We start from the raw sequence: 19,072 nt of genomic DNA, 5'->3' as shown, positions 1-19,072 counted from the left end.
CCCCTTCCTCATTCTGGACAACAGCATAGTGTTGATAAAAAAATATATACTCACATACTTACCTCTATGAAACTCTCAGTGAAGCAGTGAAGGCCTCTTCCGGCCTGTGTCCCGCGGTGTACAGCTCAGGCGGAGTGATAATGTCATTGCGCTGCCTGCACAGGCCTAGTGCCTGCAACCTATCAAAGGAACGGGTAAGGAAAACGCTTCTCCACTGCCCCACCGCAGCATCTATCTGTATTGCTGTCCTGTTGCTGTGTATTGCAAACCAAGTTTTTTAATGAATCGACCTTGGATCTATGATCCGAAGCTTGATTCACTCAAGCCTAGTGACAGCAATCATGTGCCTACTGACAACAATAATAAAGAGAGTTGAATGGCACTCCTTGATTAAGAAGGTGGTGCTCAGTGGTAAAGGTAGATTCCAGTATATTCAGAAAACCACGGCACTCACTGGTTACGTTATATAAATATTTTTTAGTTTTATTACATTTTTATCTATCCACAAAACATTATTTGTAGCCACTGGCCAATGTTTAGGTCTAACCTAGACCATGTTCACGGCCTGGGATATACATAAAAAAAGGAAAACATTGGCAAATATCAAAGGAAATTCATAAAAGGGGATAACAAGTCATATGATCTAGAAAGTGGAAATGGTGGCATAATCATATAGAATATTCGTAAAGAGAACATGATTCATACGTAACAAGAGGATGTTGCAAGGAGACATGATGTAGTACAATATTAGGATTATACGTTATAGTAATATATTATAGTAATATAATGGGGTGTCCCTGGGGGCTCCACTTGAAACCATCTTCAGCTGGATGTAGGGAATATGATGGGAAGTCCTAGACTTGCTGCAAGATTAGATGAGTTTCCGGGATAAGAAGTCCAGATCTGTACACAGAATAGACATGCCGCAAGATTAGGTAGCTTTCTAGGAAAAAGAGTTTAGATCTACACATAGTATGTCATCTAGTCTTGTATAACCAATACATTTGTTATAATCAGCACATTTGTAAATAGGTGGGAGGAAAAGCATTTAAGAATTCAAGATGTAAAATGGTGTGTATAGATTGTGGGAGGGGGAGGAGGCAGGAGCGCCTGGTGCATGCTAAACTAGTGTATAGTATGTTAGTGGCAAGAACAGGGATAAAAGATATAAATAGATACGTTGGTGATCAGTTGGTACATACCATAGTCTTAGTAGCATGTAGAGTGCAGGATGGCGTGTGCGTGCCATTAAATTGCCTGGATATTAATGGGAGTAATGCTGGGTGTAAATCGCTATGCGTCTGTTGTCATTGTTGGCGGGCACATGCGCAGTACGGCTGTCTGTGTCCAGAGAGGGAACTGGCAAGAAGCGGCTTATATGTGACTGTGAAAGCGATATTTGGACAGGGAGAACTAATTTGTTTGTATGTGGGGCGATGGCTATAGGTGCTTGTAAAGGTATATAGAGCTATGTAGAGATAGAAGGTGGCATGTGTGTGTCAAAGATTATAATTAAGACGGAAATAATATATGATCACTTAGTAACAATAGCAGACAGGTATAATTACATGCAGTAATATCAGGTTAGTCTTATCAAGTAGAGATGGCCTTGCGGTCCGCCCAGCGGTCGTTTCGCGGTGAACTTTGCTTGTTCGCGATTTGCCGAACATGCGAACATATGGCGATATTCGCATTCGCCATATTTTTTTGCATAGCGCCGAACTTTGACCCATGACGCATCCATCCGGTGGGACAGGACAGCAAATTGAGACGTTTCTGCACATGGACACCCCCCCAACCCTATAACAGAACCCGTAGCAGCCATTTTACATTATGTGTTTTGCCAGTGTAGGGAGAGGTTGGGACACCAAACGCTAGCTAATAGGGCCACAAAAGTCCTTTTAAGGACTGTTATAGGTGTGCTATTGATAGGTGTGATCAGGGCCGGTGAAAGGATTTTTGCCGCCCTAGGCAAGATAAAAATTGCCGCCCCCCACTTATCAGATGATCTGCCCATATCATGACATCACTTATGTTACACCCCTTTCTCAGCATTTAAATTAAAAGAACTGCTATGTTTCCCTTAGGGTTAATCAAGCTTCTTGTAGCTGTCTCTTTATGCGTAACGGAATTGCGGACCCATACATTTCTATGGGGCCGCACGACGTGCGGCCCCGATCCGGAATTGCGGACCCGCAATTCCGGGTCCGCAATTCCGATCCTGAAAAAAATAGAACATGTCCTATTCTTGTCCGCAATAGTGGACAAGAATAGGCATATTCTCTTAGTGCCGGCAATGTGCGGTCCACAAAATGCGGAACGCACATTGCCGCTGTCCGTGTTTTGCGGATCCGCGGATCCGCAAAACACACACGGATGTGTGAATGGACCCTAAATGTGAGGTAAATTAATTTCCAATGTAGTATTAATAACTAAACAATTAAATAATAAACATTATTGCATTGTCTACTTACCACCATGACAATAAGATGATCTGGTCTCTGGCTGCAGTCTGGCTCTTGGTCTGGCTCTGGGGACTCCCTTGTCACTCTCTTCTCCCCCCCCCCTCCCTTGTCACTCTCTTCTACCCCCCTCCCTTGTCACTCTCTTCTCCCCCCCTTGTCACTCTCTTCTCCCCCCCTCCCTTGTCACTCTCTTCTCCCCCCCTTGTCACTGTCTTCTCCCCCCCCCTTGTCACTCTCTTCTCCCCCCTCCCTCCCTTGTCACTCTCTTCTCCCCCCTCCCTCCCTTGTCACTCTCTTCTCCCCCCTCCCTCCCTTGTCACTCTCTTCTCACCCCTCCCTCCCTTGTCACTCTCTTCTCCCCCATTCCTCCCTTGTCACTCTCTTCTCCCCCCACCCTCCCTTGTCACTCTCTTCTCCCCCTCCCTCCCTTGTCACTCTTTTCTCCCCCTCCCTCCTTTGTCACTCTCTTCTCCCCCACCCTCCCTTGTCACTCTCTTCTCCCCCCTCCCTCCCTTGTCACTCTCTTCTCCCCCCTCCCTCCCTTGTCACTCTCTTCTCCCCCCTCCCTCCTTTGTCACTCTCTCCTCTCCCCTCCCTCCTTTGTCACTCTCCCCCCCCCCTCCTTTGTCACTCTCTCCCCCCCTCCCTCCTTTGTCACTCTCTCCCTCCTCCCTCCTTTGTCACTCTCTGCCCCCTCGCTCCCTCCCTTGTCACTCTCATCCCCCCCTCCCTTGTCACTCTCATCCCCCCCTCCCTTGTCACTCTCATCCCCCCTCCCTTGTCACTCTCATCCCCCCCTCCCTTGTCACTCTCATCCCCCCCTCTCTTGTCACTCTCATCCCCCCCTCTCTTGTCACTCTCATCCCCCCTCCCTTGTCACTCTCATTCCCCCCTCCCTTGTCACTCATTTCCTCCCCCCTTCCCTCGTCACTCTCATTTCCCCCCCCCCTCGTCACTCTTATTTCCTCCCCCCCTTGTCACTCTCATTTCCTCCTCCCCCCTCCCGTGTCACTCTCATTTCCTCCCCCCCCCCCTTGTCACTCTCATTCCCCCCCACCTCTAGTGTAGCGTGGCCGAGCTCTGTTCGGTCCGCGGTACAGAAGCATTTGTTTCCTGTACCCGGCCGGACTGAAAGGAAGTGCACACTAAGTGAGCACTTCCTGTCAGTCCGGCCGGGTACAGGAAACAAAAGCTCCTGTACCGCGGACCGAACAGAGCTCGGCCACGCTAAATTAGAGGCGCTTCCCTCCTGTCAGTCGGACTCAGTCCCTCTCTTCAGGCTGCGCCCAGGCGGCGCACAATCATAGACGCGCCAGCCCGGGCTGTAAAAAACTTGCGGCAGGACTGGCCCGGCCACCACTTAACCAACGCTTGTTTTTTTTAAACCGCACGGGGCCGGCGCCCCTGCTAAATTGCGCCCTAGGCGTTTGCCTAGGTTACCTTACAGGTGGCGCCGGCCCTGGGTGTGATATAGAGGGGTGTGATATACTTATAATATACTTTCTAACATAGAAATTATATTATAATGTATTTGTATTGTGCAGCAGTTGTGTGCGGTTCTGCTGGGATACCGCAGCTAGATAGAGGGACAAACGCTATTGGAGTAACTAATTTGGGATACGGATATGATATACCTGTTGCCCCCAAAAAAACTGCTTGAGGACTGCAATATACCTTCTCCCACAAAATCCTGATTGAGGGGTGCTATATACCAGTTCCTGCCAAATACTGATTGAGGGGTGCCATATACCTTCTTCCACAAAATACTGATTGAGGGGTGCTATTGCTATATACCTTCTTCCACCAAATACTGTTTGAGGGCTGCGATACACCTGCTTCCACAAAATACTGATTAAGGGGTGCCATATACCTGTTTCCGACAAATACTGATTGAGGGGTGCCATATACCTTCTTCCACAAAATACTGATTGAGGGGTGCTATTGCTATATACCTTTTTCCACCAAATACTGATTGAAAGCTGCGATATACCTTCTTCCACAAATACTGTTTAGGCAGAGGGTCATTTAGAAGGCAGACCGTTCCGCAGGGATGGTAGGGGTCGGGCAGGTGCACCAGGCCGGAGCCTAAGTGGGAAGTTGGAGAAGGCGCGTGCGATAACTTCAAAGGGCGCACCAGAGTTGGTTGAGTGGCTCACTCAGCCTTCCGCTTCTGCACCCTCCTCATCCTCTATATCTACACCAGCCTCACTCTCTTCTATGTGCCCCCCAATGACACCACCACCACCACCATAATCCCTCCACTCGAGTCAGAGGAATTATTTTCCCATCCATTCCCAGACCTTACCGATGCGCAGCCATTCTTGGCATCGGATGAGGAAGAGGAGGTAGCAACGGCCGCCGCCCAGCGGTCTGACGACAGTACCAAGGTCAGCCCAAGGAGGGTGGTCCCCGCTGTTGCTGCCTACTCAGAGATCTCTAATGTCAGTGGTGGTGAAGGTGATGATGATGACGTGTTGATGGACGTCACGTGGGTTGCCACAAGAGAGGAAGAGGAGGGGAGTTCAGAGGGAGAAACGGAGCAGCAGATAGGGAAGAGAAGGAGGAGAAGCAAGCAGAACTCGCAGTGCACATCTTGCACTCCCAGGACGCTGGCACATGACTCCGCAGTGTGGCCTTTTTTTAACGTGTCAGCTGCTGATAATAGTGTTGCCATCTGCAGCCTGTGTTGTTAACGTATAAGTCGCGGTAAGCCCAACACCGAGAGACGATCGCCTTAAGAAGGCACCTGGCCTCCCATCACCGAGCTCAGTGGGAGCAACGCCGTCAGGACCCACAAAGTCACACTCCCGGCGCTACACGTCCTGCCACTTCTCCTTCTTCTCTCTCCTCCCATTTGTCCTCCGCTCCACCTTCCATCCTGCCGTTGTCGCGTTCATCGGGCACAAGGCAGGCTTCCGTGGCCCAAATGTTCGAGCGTAAAAAAAGATGACGCTGGATAGTCCTCTTTCCCAACGGCTGACCGCTGGCTTGTTGGAACTGCTAGCCCGCCAACTACTGCCATATAAATTGGTGGACTCGGAGGCCTTTAGAAAATTTGAGGCCATTGACACACCATAATGGAAGGTCCCCGGAAGGACATTTTTCTCCCAGAAGGGCATCCCTGAATTATATGGCCACATTCAGCGGCAAGTTAATATATCTCTGGCACACAGTGTCGGTGTCAAGATACATCTGACCACAGGCACATTGACTAGCAAACACAGGCAGGGAAGGTACATAACTTTTACTGCCCACTGGGTGAACCTTCTGACGGCCATCAAGCATGTAACCCGTGGCACCTGTGTCTATTTGGTGTTACTGCCACAGATTGCATGCAGGCCTGCCTCATCTTCTCCTCCTCCTACTTCATCCTCTGTCTCCTCCTCGGCTGACTCCTCCTTTTCCACTGCTACCACTGCTACCGCCTCTTCCGCTGTACCCCCCAAGCTCCCCAGAACCTATTCAACGTGCCAGGTGAGACGTTGCCATGCTGTGCTGCGGCTGTTGTGCCTGGAAGCCAAGAGCCACACCGATCCTGCACTCCTTTCAGCTCTGCAGTCACAGGCCGATCAGTGGCTAACCCCGTTCAATTTGACAGTTGGTAAAGCGGTGTGTGACAATGGTGACAATCTGCTAAGTGCGCTGAAACAGGAGAAAATTACACACGTGCCGCGCATGGCACACATCCGGAACTTAGTCGGGCAGTGATTCATTGCCAAATACCCCAGGGTCTAGGACGTCTTGCGGCAGGCCAGGAAAATCTCTGGCCATTTTAGAAGATCTTACACAGCCATGGCTCGCCTTGCTGACGTTCAGCGGCAACACCACTTGCCCGTCAGACGTCTAATTTGTGACTGCCCGACGCGCTGGAACTCCACCTTGTATATGCTTGATAGGCTGCTCCAGTAGAAACGTGCCGTTAACGACTACCTGTACGAACTCTGCGGTAGGACAGGTTCTGGGGAGCTTGTTTTTTTTACCGCGCCAGTAGCTGCTCATGCGCAACGAATGCAGACTTCTGCGGCCATTTGATGAGATCACCAAACTGTTCAGTCGCAGCCAGGGTGCCATCAGTGACATCGTACCTTACACCTTCTTTCTGGAATGTGCATTGCGTCGTGTCATTGATCAAGCCGTCGAGGAGCAGGAGCTGGAAGATGAGGAAGTCGCAATGCTGAATGAATTCTCAGGATGGTGGCTGGGGGGAGGAGGAGGAGGAGCAAGAAGAGCAGGCTTTAAACTTTTCGGGGATCCCTGGTGTTGTCCGTGGTTGGGGGGAGAAGACCGAGGACGACATTCTCCTGGGCGCTTCCAATTTAGTGCAAATGGGGGCCTTCATGCTCCAGTGTTTGAAAAGGGACCCCGTATAAAAAGCATAAAGGTTAAGGACCAGTATTGGGTGGCAAGGTACTTAGGAAGAGTAGCAGCAGTGCTGAACTTTCTCCATTTATAGAGAATTTGTCTTACCGTGGACTGATGAACAGCAAGGCTTTTAGAGATACTTTTATAACCCTTTCCAGCTTTATGCAAGTCAACAATTCTTAATCGTAGGTCTTCTGAGAGCTCTTTTGTGCGAGGCATCATTCACATCAGGCAATGCTTCTTGTGAAAAGCAAACCCATAACTGGTGTGTGTTTTTTATAGGGCAGGGCAGCTGTAACCAACACCTCCAATCTCTTCTCATTGATTGGACTCCAGTTGACACCTCACTCCAATTAGCTCTTGGAGATGTCATTAGTCTAGGGGTTCACATACTTTTTCCACCCTGCACTGTGAATGTTTACATGGTGGGTTCAATAAAAACATGGTAACATTTAATTATTTGTGTCTTATTAGTTTAAAGGGGTTATCCCATCATAATGATCACTGTTAAATCTGTTAATGATTTGACAGTGATCATTTTTGTAAATATACTTTATTAACAAATTCCCACCGATTAGGAGAAAATTCATCCCCACTTACCTCATTGTTGTGACTCGGTCTCCCCTGGTTACGACCACCGCTCTTCCGCAAAATCCCGATGGTCGCGCTTGCCCAGAAGACTTCTTCTTTTCTCCCGGCCGGGCCACTCGCTGTCCTGAACGCGCACGCTGCCGCGCATGCGCGACGGTGACTTCTTCCCGGCCAGAATAGTACAGAGCTGCGAACGCGCACGCCGGCTCTGTACTATACTGGCCAGAAATAAGTCACATTGCGCATGCGCGGCAGCGTGCGCGTTCAGTCCAGCGCGCGGCCCGGCCGGGAGAAGACTTCAATCAAGATGAAGCCCGCCCCCAGCCAGAATCCAGGAAGTGAACGCGCGGTGGCAGCAGGTAAGTATGAAACTGCTAAGTGGGATAACCCCTTTAAGCAGACTGTGATTGTCTATTGTTGTGACTTAGATGAAGATCATATCACATTTTATGACCAATTTGTGCAGAAATCCATATAATTCCAAAGGGCTCACATACTTTTTTTTTCAACTGTAGGGCTAATATCTTTATGTTATATAGATTCTAGTGTATTATACTGTGTCCTGTATTTCCCAGTAGAAAATGATCCTTGGGAAACACAGTCCTCATCCCTGGCTACCAGGACCAGGTAGCGCTCTGTCAGTACATGACGGCCTCCCCTCTCCGCCACGCTGCTCCACTGTGTTCTTATTCTGACACTAGGGCTGGGTTCACATCCTATTTTTGCAATCCATTTACCGCATTCCAAAAATGTATGCGTTAACAGATGCCTCTGACTGATGCTATACTGTGGCGTCCGTTCACCATACAGTTCCATGGTAGGAAAAAAAAAATGTTAACGTATGCATTTTTTGTATGAACTCTGCAGTTTACAAAAATGTGGAGTGCTGCACATTTATATACATCAAACTGATAGGAAATAAAAATTTGCTAGGCTCCAGCAGGGCACATTTTTGAGAGTTTCCCTTTAAGACTCCTAAAAATAGCCCCTCATTAAAATACATATTTTTTGTGGGAATTTTTGCCAATGATCCCCCTCTGGTATATGACTGTCCATGTTGTTGGTTCATTTCTGTACTTCTAGTAAGTGTTTGCTGACTGCAAATATGACCTGAAGGTTTTTCAGGTTTGCCTGCCATTAAAGTGAATGGGGCCCGTCGCGAACATTTGTTCGCGGCCAAAGTTCGTCAATCACTAATATCAAGTAAGTATATAAAAAACATTCAGTTAGTCACTAATCTATAGGCAGAGCGAGATACTACCTGTCTGACAGGAATCATTTCGTCTGTGAAAAATAAGGATAAAGACAATTATTATTCACGGAAAATCATTTTGAGATCATACAAGAAATATTGACATGCATGGTGATTCAAACATATATAATACAGGCATCCTATAGTGTACATGGTCATGTGATACAGAAATCAAAGTCTCTATTCAACCCTTTTGGTGCAAGGGTGTTGAGTTCAAAGATCCAAAACGCTTTGCGTTGTTTGAGCTGTGCAATCCTATTTCCTTCACATTTTGCCAATGGTATTTGCTCTAAGATTTGAAATTTGAGTTGATTGACTTGGTGCTTAGTGGAGATGAAGTGGTATGGAACGGGTAGTTCCGTTTTCTGACAACAGATGTCCGATTTATGTTTAGAGATGCGGTCCCGTACACATTGGGTTTCACCCACATATGCGAGGCCACATGGGCAGCGGATTAAGTAGACCACATAGGATAAGCTGCATGTATAGAAGCTCTTTGCATGGTAGATTTTTCCTGAATGGGGTGGACAATTCTATTGCCTTTGATGAGGCATGGATAGGTTCCTGATTTAATGGATGCCAGTGTTGATTGTTTAGACGAGGGTTTGAGAGAACCGATATCTGCCTTAACTAGTTTATCTTTAAGATTTTGTAGCACATTCTGATGGGATTTTGAAATTCTGGGATTATCTGGGTAGGATTGCTGGAGAATGGGCCAATGTTTTTTTTTTTTTTATAGTTTGAATTCACGGTATCATTGGGTGGTAAGGGACGACCAAGGGAAGACGGGGCAAGAAAGTGTCGTTGGTCAGAGGTAATGTAGATGAAGGAGGGGACTGTTCTCTTTTGAGTATGGAAAATGGAAAGCCTCTATATAGAAATTTTTCTGACATTTCCTCTAGGCGTTGATTGCGGAGAGAAGGGTCACTAACTTTTCTGGTCACTCTTTGAAATTGGGACCTAGATAGCGATTTCTTTGTGGTGTGTGGGTGACAGCTTGAGTAGTGAACAAGGGTGTTGCGATCTGTTGGGTTTTCTGTGTAGATCGGTCGTCAGTGTGCCATGGGGTGTTTTGATAACAACTGTGTCCAAAAAGCTGATGGAATGTAAATCAGTTTGTGATGTGAATTGTAGGTCCTGATCAATTCCATTTACGTAGGAGAGAAATTCAAAGAACAAATTTTGGTCGCCCTTCCAGATACAAAATATGTCATCAATATATCTCTGCCACATTGTGGCATGTGTTTGGAACAAATTGTTTGGATAAATCCAATCCTCTTCAAACTTGGCCATAAATTCGTTAGTGTAAGGGGGCGCTACATTGGCGCCCATAGTGGTCTATTTCTTTTGGATATAGAAATTGTCTCCGAACATGAAGAAATTGTGTCATAGTAAAACATGTAGTAATTCTATGCAAAAATTCTGGGCTGATGGTGGTAGTTCAGAGGTTGATAGAAGTGAGGTAGTGGCCTGAATGCCTTTTTCATGGGAGATGGAGGTGTACAGACTGTTGACATCGAGTGTCACAGGGTACTTTCAGAAGATATATTTTGTAAGGTTGAGATGATGGATAGGAAATGGGAGGTGTCAAGAAGGAAGGAGCGTGTTTGTTTGATCGAGAAAAATGGATAATGTCGACAGGAGAGAATTTGTAGAGGCTACGATGGGTCTTCCAGGTGGGTGAATAGTTTTTTTCGGAATTTTTGGTAGTATATAAAATACGGGTAGGATAGGATTCTCATTTAGGAGGAAAGTGTAAGTAACTTTGTCAATTGTTCCAATTTGAAGATTATGGTCAAGAAGGGTGGTGATTTCTTTTTTAAGTTGGAAGGTGGGGTTGAATTCGACCTGTTCATAGGTGGTAGTGTCAGATAGTTGTCTTTGAATTTCTTGGATGTAAGCTGTAGTGTCCATTTTTTTTTTTTGCACTCCCTGCCTTCCCAAAGCTATAACTTTTTTAAATTTGTCTGTTCACATAGCCATATAAGGGCTTGTTTTTTGCGGGACAAGTTGTACTTTCCAACACCACCATTTAATATTGCATATGATGTAGTGGGGAGTGGAAAAACCACAGTTTTAAGTTTTTTTTTTATTACGACGTTCGATGTACGATAAAACTAACCAGTAACTTTTATTCTACAGGTCAGTACGAATCCGGCAATACCTTATATGTATAGTTTTTCTTGTGTTTTGATAAGTTTTATTTTTTTGTTGCCATATTTTGACCCCTATAACTTTTTTTGCAATTATGTATACGGAGCTGTATGGTTGCTAATTTTCTGCAGGGCAATCTGAGCTTTTCATTGATATCATTCTGGGGTGTGTATGACTTTTTGATCACTTTTTATTAAATTTTTTGTAGAAAATGAAGCGACCAAAAACAGCGAATCTGTCATTTAGATGCTTTTTTCGATTATGCTGTTTGCTGTATGGGGAATATATTTTTATATTTTTATACTATGGGCGTTTTCGCACATTGCGACACCAATAATGTGTATTTTATTTTATTTTTTTAGTTCTTTTATTTTTATTTTGGGAAAAGGGGGGTGATTTGAATTTTTTTTTATTTATTTATTTATTTTTTAAACTTTTTTTTAAACTTTTTTAAAGTTCCCATAGGGAATTATAACATGCAATCATCTGATTGCTATTAACATAGACTCCAATGTACTTGCCTTAAAGTCTATGATGATTTCACTACTTTCCTATTACAGGCAAGGGCTCCTTAGAAAATACTATGCAGCAGCCCTGTGTCATTCATAAAGACACGGGCAACTGTATGCATGCTACGGCTCCTCCGATAGCCACACGGGGGAGCCGGAGCACAACCGAAAGTGCGCACTTTCAGTTTCAACGCGCTCAGATGCCGTGGTCAGGATTGACCATGGCATCTGAAAGGTTAAAAGTCCGTGATCGGCATTACTGCCGGTTGCGGACATGAGCCGCTGGTGTCTGCTAAAAGAAGCAGGCGGCCACCCGCGGCTATGGCGCCCACAGCGGGCAGGAGCGTAGGTCATCTTTAAACACCCGCCCAGCGCCGTATATGTACAACGCTGGGTATGAAAGGGTTTAAAGGGGTTGTCAATCTATGCATTGTCCAGCCATTTTCAGGATGGCTGAACAGTGCATAAAAGAAAAAAAGACGTGGCAGTTGGCTACTTGTAGGTGATATTGACAATGAGATGTGTTACATTCAAAAAGTTGATATTGCTGTTAATTTTAATTTAAAGTTGTTATTAATAATAACCCTAATAATAAGAAAGTATGGAATGTCACATAGATAACCCCACACACACACATATTAAGAGAAAGTCATCTAAGTAACAACCATACTACTGAATGCTATTTAAAAAATGGATTCTGTATATTAAAGATAAACAGTTTTTCCCACCATAAAAAGGTTGGCTAAAGATGGGAAAAACTTGTCACCCATACTCACTGCATGTCCCTAAGGACAATTCTCTATTAATGAGGACCTGTCACTACAAAATGCAATGCAATCTGCAAGCAGCATGTTACAGACGTTATGAATCAGTGAGTGTGAACCCACTGTGCCAACTAACTGGTTTGGCAAAGTGCCCTAAGGACGTTATTCCGGCACCCCCCCTGGTATTAACCCTTTAAACCCTGTACAGGAATCTGGCCTTCGCTGCAGAGAAGCAATGGACCACAACATCCTGGAATAGTCCCGATGCAGTTGGCCACTGACCCACTGAGATCAGGATACACAAAACACACCAAAACTGCAGGAAAACCACAAGAACATTCTCAACAATCACTAAGGCTTAAGTTTAGTATAATAGATCTGGACTGTACAATGGTAGAGTAGATGATTGGAAACACAAGGTAAACAGGCAAGCTGGGTGGTAGTGAAGACACAAGCAGGACAGGCAGGCTGGGTACATGAAAGGAACTCAAACAAGGCAGATGGACAAGGTTAAACTTAAATACGAACAGTACAGGGCTGGAGCACAGACAGGAACAATTAAAGGATAAATGCAGGCAAAGCACAGGAGAATCACAGGAGCACTAGACTTCAACACTTTTGCTGGTCACCATAAACCTTAAGCTCAGGCAGGCCCGGTGCTATAATAAGGCAGACCAAGCGGCCGCCTTAGGGCGCTGAGAAGGGGGGGCAGAAAAAGGAAACTTTATATATTTTTTTTCATTAATCACTTGCATGCCGCTGGGCTCCTGCAGCTGTTCTCCTCTGAGTGGTGCCGCTGAGCCAATCACTGGTCTGACACATGACACAGCTGCAGCCACTGATTGGCTGAGTAGGAAAGGTCCTCAAAGTCTTGTCGGGAGCAAAGAGAGAAGATACCAGGACCACACAGAGGAGAAGGGGAGCTGCTGCAGACTGGAACAGGCCCAGGTGAGGAGCATAATGTTTATTTTTACACAACATTAATAGAAGGGGGAAATGTGCCATGGAGGAGGGGGGGGGATGTGACATGGGGGGGAGAAATGTGGCATGGAGGGGGTTAAAATGTGACACAAAGGGGGTGATGTAAAAAGCAGGGGGTGATGGGTCCGCATCCGTGATTCCGGTCCGCAATATAGCCACGGGGGACACACGGTTGTGTGCAAGAGGCCTAAAGCAAATTTTTTGTTTTACCAAAACTCGATCCATTTTCTAGAACTATCTGTGGCAAATATCACTGCTACTATGCTAAGAATGCCTAATAGAAATATGAACAGCCTTAGAAATGTAGGTGGTGTACAGCTGTAAATCATGGTCTCTCTAATATTTAAATATGTAATTGACCCATTCAAAGAAATATCTCTTTTCTTCATACTTTCATAAAAAACAGGAGATAATATCCACCAATAGACTTGAATATGTAATTTTGTCTCTGAATGAAAGCTAAATATTTTTGTCCGTACAAGTGTATACTTTTAGTGTGAAAGTATATTGCTATTGCTAACATCATGCTCCTCAAGCCATATAAAGGTTAATGATGTTCTTCTCCATATGAGATCTACTAATGTGTAATGAACCATTCATGGTACATTGAATACATCATCCAGTAAATCAGATGGGATAGTCTTAGTCCTTTTCAAGTTAAAAGAAGGCAGCTGTGATGAAAGGACAGCTAGCCAGTAGTTGCCCGTAGTTAAGTTCTTGTACTTGTAATTAGAATCAAGAAACCTTCATGTACTTTATGCCGGGCTTGTTAGAAAATGAAACTATTCAGTGCCATTATTAAGAGTCAATTTAATATAATTATTAACTCTAACTCTTTAAATCTTTACACTTAACACTTCACAATATACAGTTGCAAGAAAAAGTATGTGAACCCTTTGGAATGATATGGATTTCTGCACAAATTGGTCATAAAATGTGATCTGATCTTCATCTAAGTCACAACAATAGACAATCACAGTCTGCTTAAACTAATAACACACAAAGAATTAAATGTTACCATGTTATTATTGAACACACCATGTAAACATTCACAGTGCAGGTGGAAAAAGTATGTGAACCCTTGGATTTAATAACTGGTTGAACCTCCTTTGGCAGCAATAACTTCAACCAAACGTTTCCTGTAGTTGCAGATCAGACGTGCACAACGGTCAGGAGTAATTCTTGACCATTCCTCTTTACAGAACTGTTTCAGTTCAGCAATATTCTTGGGATGTCTGGTGTGAATAGCCACAGCATCTTAATCGGGTTGAGGTCAGGACTCTGACTGAGCCAATCCAGAAGGCGTATTTTCTTCTGTTTAAGCCATTCTGTTGTTAATTTACTTCTATGCTTTGGGTCGTTGTCCTGTTGCAACACCCATGTTCTGTTGAGCTTCAGCTAGTGTACAGATGGCCTTAAGTAATCCTGCAAAATGTCTTGATAAACTTGGGAATTTATTTTTCTTCAATGATAGCAATCCGTCCAGGCCCTGACGCAGCAAAGCAGCCCCAAACCATGATGCCCCCACCACCATACTTCACAGCTGGAATGAGGTTTTGATGTTGGTTTGCTGTGCCTCTTTTTCTCCACACATAGTGTTGTGTGTTTCTTCCAAACAACTCAACTTTGGTTTTCTCTGTCCACAAAATATTTTGCCAGTACGGCTGTGGAACATCCAGGTGCTCTTGTGCAAACTGTAAACGTGCAGCAATGTTTTTTTTGGACAGTAGTGGCTTCCTCTGTGGTATCCTCCCATGAAATCCATTCTTGTTTAATGTTTTACGTATCATAGGTTCGCTAACAGGGATGTTAGCGTATGCCAGAGACTTTTGTAAGTCTTTAGCTGACACTCTAGGATTCTTCTTCACCTCATTGTGCAGTCTGTGCTGTGCTCTTGCAGTCATCTTTACAGGACGGCCACTCCTTAGGAGAGTAGCAGCAGTGCTTAACGTTCTCCATTTATAGACAATTTGTCTTACCGTGGACTGATGAACAGCAAAGCTTTTGGAGATACTTTTATAACCCTTTCCAGCTTTATGCAAGTCAACAATTCTTAATCGTAGGTCTTCTGAGAGCTCTTCTTGTGAAAAGCAAACCAGAACTGGTGTGTGTTTTTTATTGGGAAGGCAGCTGTAACCAACACCTCCAATCTCATCTCATTGATTGGACTCCAGTTGGCTGACACCTCACTCCAATTAGCTCTTGGAGATGTCATTAGTCTAGGGGTTCACATACTTTTTCCACCTGCACTGTGGATGTTTACATTGTGTGTTCAATAAAAACATGGTAACATTTAATTCTTTGTGTGTTATTAGTTTAAGCAGACTGTGATTGTCTATTGTTGTGACTTAGATGAAGATCAGATCACATTTTATGACCAATTTGTGCAGAAATCCATATCATTTTAAAGGGTTCACATACTTTTTCTTGCAACTGTATATAGGTCATGGTCATTAGAGTCAAGTAGCCAGTCTACCCTACCAGTTTAATTGTTTTCTTAACTAGCTATACAAGATCAAATATACAGACAATGAACATTTTTCTTCTAGCTGAATTTTATGTATATAAAACAATGGAGGAATAAAAAAGATTCATATTCCAGCATTTCAGCCTCCATGGACATACATGCAACATATATGTGAACAAGGTAAATTTTCCCTGATTCTTTGTTCTCTATATGGACATATAGCCATATTTACTCAGTAGACCTCATTTTTGAGTTATTAGTGTTATTTTTTCTGGTTAAGAGATTGAAACTGAAGTATCAGGAGCTACGATAATGTATAACTGTATGGTAATATGTAGAATACAGTCTGTAAAATAATTTAACAGAAAAAATAATTTATCTCTAAAAAGGATAAAATATTAAGCAGAATTTAAAGAGGTTCTTCAGGAATTAAAAATATGAAAATACTTAAATATTACTTTATTATAAATATATTTTATATATAGCTTTCATTAGTTATAATGGCTCGTTTTGTCTGGGGAGCAATCATTAGGAGAAATAAAATGGCCACCATCCTATTAGTACACATAAAACCTGTCCTAATCATACAGAAGGGCAAGTTACTTAAAGGGCTTTCTCATCCTCCTCTCTGCTCTAGTTGTCAGAGATTATGATCCTGAATACAGTTTAATATGATTTTCAGCTGAGTCACTGTAGGAATGGAGATCATGAGGAGACATGAAGTACAGAGAAGATGGACAGGACAGACTGTGGTAATGTGGGGCTGTGGTAATGGAGACTGCATATAAGTGCTGATGCTCATTAGCCTCGCCCCCACCTTCCTCTCTGTACTTCATATCTCCTCATGAACTCTATTCCTACAGAGATTCAGCTAAAGTTCATATGGATCGTAATCCCTGACAAGTAGGAGAGGAGGATGAGGCAGCTCCTTAGATCAGTGTTGTTAAGTAACTTGTCCTGCTGTGTGATTAGGACAGGTTTTGTATGTACTAATAGGACAGTGCCCATTTTATTTCCCCTGATGATTGCTCCCTAGACAAAACAAGCCATTATAACTAATGAAGGTATTTGGGAATATATTTATAATAAAGTAATATTTTCAGTAAGCTAAAAAAGCTGTATGCTAATTAATGGGAATTTTGGCAGTTACGTTTTATTTCCACTGGGGATATTTCCACAGTACTTTTTTGCAAAAAGTGACAAGAAGTGCGGCCATGTTGGTTATCACTTAGTATTATCCTTTCAGCTGATGATCCACTGTATTTTCTAAGAATGTTCTATTAGTATCATTTACCCTCAATTTATTATAAGCCAAAATGAAAACCGATATGGCTGCAGTTGCAAATACTCTAGATATAATTTTTTAAGAAGTATGAATAAAGTACTCAATATATGACATTTATAACAATACATCTAAACATGCTAATAAAATAAGATATATACTCACGGAAAAACCTGTTGCTTCATATATTTTGCAACGTAGATACTTCTGAAGAGAAGATCTATGCATGATAAAAGTGAACATGGCATGATATGTAGATGAATCGTTAAAGCATAGACAGGAATCTCAGTTACCAAATCAAAATACAAAAGGCCATAGAAAAATATTATTTTAAAAAGTCAATGTAATACTGTACATATACTGCCTGTCCATTCTTTTATGTTCCTATGTATTCTGTCTCCTTGGTGGTTAGGCACCAATTGGTACCTCTCAAAATTGTACCCAGTTCAGGATATACAGTACCTTCAGTTAAATACAGATATGCGGCTGGAGTGATATGCGGTAGTTTTCCACTAGGAAGACAGTTACTTGAAGGAAACTTTAGTCAAAATTTGAGAATTTAGTTTCTTTAAAGGACCGGAGGGTAGAAGACTGTTGATTTACATGTAGTAGGAGGGACAAAACAACAACGAGATTCACATGGATACAATATTTTCCCCAACTATACAAACTTTGATAATTTTTAAAGGAGAAAAACTGAGGAGTGAGGAGTTAGAGAGTTGTGAAGGTTGTGGGCAGAGCAGAAGTTACACATAGGGTGGTAGCTGTTGTTAAGTGAGGCACATATGGGGCAGGGCCTTGTAGGTTAAAGAGTAACTAAACTTTTAATTAATGTTTTGGTAAAATGTCCTTAATGCCCTAATAATACTTTTTGTAATGTACTTTATTAATGCATTTTAATTTTTAATAGAGCTTTCCCCCCCCCCCCCCCCCCCTAAAGTGCACCTTTTCCTGCTCGTTTTAAATCCACTTTTCTGCACACCGCTGACTTTTCAATGGTGTACAGAGTAGGGGCTGTACAGTTTATAAATGGGCCTACATCACATGGAGTACAGACAGGAGCACACATTGCTGCTTCTGCCCCCCCCCCCACCCCAAAGGTTTACTAAATCCTGGCATAGCACAAGGGTACCCTGTAACCATGTGCTATGCCAGGATTAGCTGAACAGAGCAGGATCCTGCTCCTGCCTGCTTTGCTAAGCTAAGAATTGACATGCAGGACTCCTAGCTTAGCTAAGCAGGCAGAAGCAGGAGCCCTCTCGGCTCAACTAATCCTGGCATAGCACATGGTTACAGGGTACCCATGTGCTATGCCAGGATTTAGTAAACCTTTGCAGGGGGCACAGACAGGAGCAGCAATGTGGGCTGCTGCCCGTACTCCATGCACTGCGGCCCCATTCATAAACTGTACAGCCCGTACTTCATACACCGCTGAGAAGTCAGTGGTGTACAGAAAAGTGGATTTTAAGTGCACAGGAAAAGGTGTGCTTTAAGGGGGGATATCTCTATTAAAAATTAAAAATGCATAAATAAAGTACATTAGAAAATGTATTATTACTGCATTAGGGACATTTTACCAAAAAGTTAATTAACAGTTTAGTTACTCTTTAAGCTGACCATACATATTAGATGCATGTCAGCGGAAGCTGTTGGATTTGGTGGAATTTGCCAACCATCTAATGTGGAAGGGAGCATCCCAATTCTCCACTGATGGCAGATGTTGGGAGAAAGATGACTCTGGAATGTTGACATGCCGATCCTTTTGTTCTTGGGGAGTGAGGTGTCTGGCCTGGACTTTGTCTCCTCTGACTTTGTGCTCAGTCAAGCCCAGCTTGCATGCGTATGGGGGTCAGGATAGATAGCTATCTGCCGAGTGTTTGACCGTTATCCTATATATATGGCCAGTCTTAGGCTTAGGTTTGCATTATTGGTATAGTGGGAAGTCAAACAGAGACAAATTTGAAGATGTTGATCTCCTTTGTACTATAGAATACAAATTAGTGAAAATAATATACATTTCTGTCCTTCACTTTATACAGTGGTATAAGGCTTTGGTCACCTTTATGTAGGACTCTTTGTATAGGGTTATAACAATAATTATGAAAAATTCATAAGGTGTGCTTTCTGTACAGCCATACCTTGTACATACAGTAAAACTGTCACATAATTGAACATTGTTTTCTAAATCTTGTCTTCCAATACCTGGAAATACAATGTAATATGTATGTGATCATTAATATATGGT

At 43.5% G+C, this 19,072-nt stretch overlaps 1 protein-coding gene across 2 annotated transcripts in view; it reads right to left on the bottom strand.

Moving 5' to 3' along the window:
* Positions 1 to 526: 526 nt before the first annotated feature.
* Positions 527 to 19,072, bottom strand: part of LOC120981567 — a 180,638-nt gene continuing 162,092 nt past the window's right edge. For both annotated transcript variants that reach the window (XM_040411107.1, XM_040411113.1), the window contains 4 exons: positions 18,966 to 19,029; positions 16,993 to 17,047; positions 8,680 to 8,702; positions 527 to 903 (listed from right to left, as the gene is read on the bottom strand). In XM_040411107.1, coding sequence (XP_040267041.1) covers positions 8,694 to 8,702; positions 16,993 to 17,047; positions 18,966 to 19,029 — 128 coding nt within the window. In that variant the 3' untranslated portion in view covers positions 527 to 903; positions 8,680 to 8,693. The remainder of the gene's footprint in view (positions 904 to 8,679; positions 8,703 to 16,992; positions 17,048 to 18,965; positions 19,030 to 19,072) is intronic.

The sequence above is a fragment of the Bufo bufo genome, chromosome 1, assembly GCF_905171765.1.
Source record: "Bufo bufo chromosome 1, aBufBuf1.1, whole genome shotgun sequence".
NCBI classification, from domain to species: domain Eukaryota; kingdom Metazoa; phylum Chordata; class Amphibia; order Anura; family Bufonidae; genus Bufo; species Bufo bufo.
The sequence above is the reverse complement of the archived record's forward strand: the minus strand, read 5'-3'. Positions and strand labels throughout refer to the sequence as shown.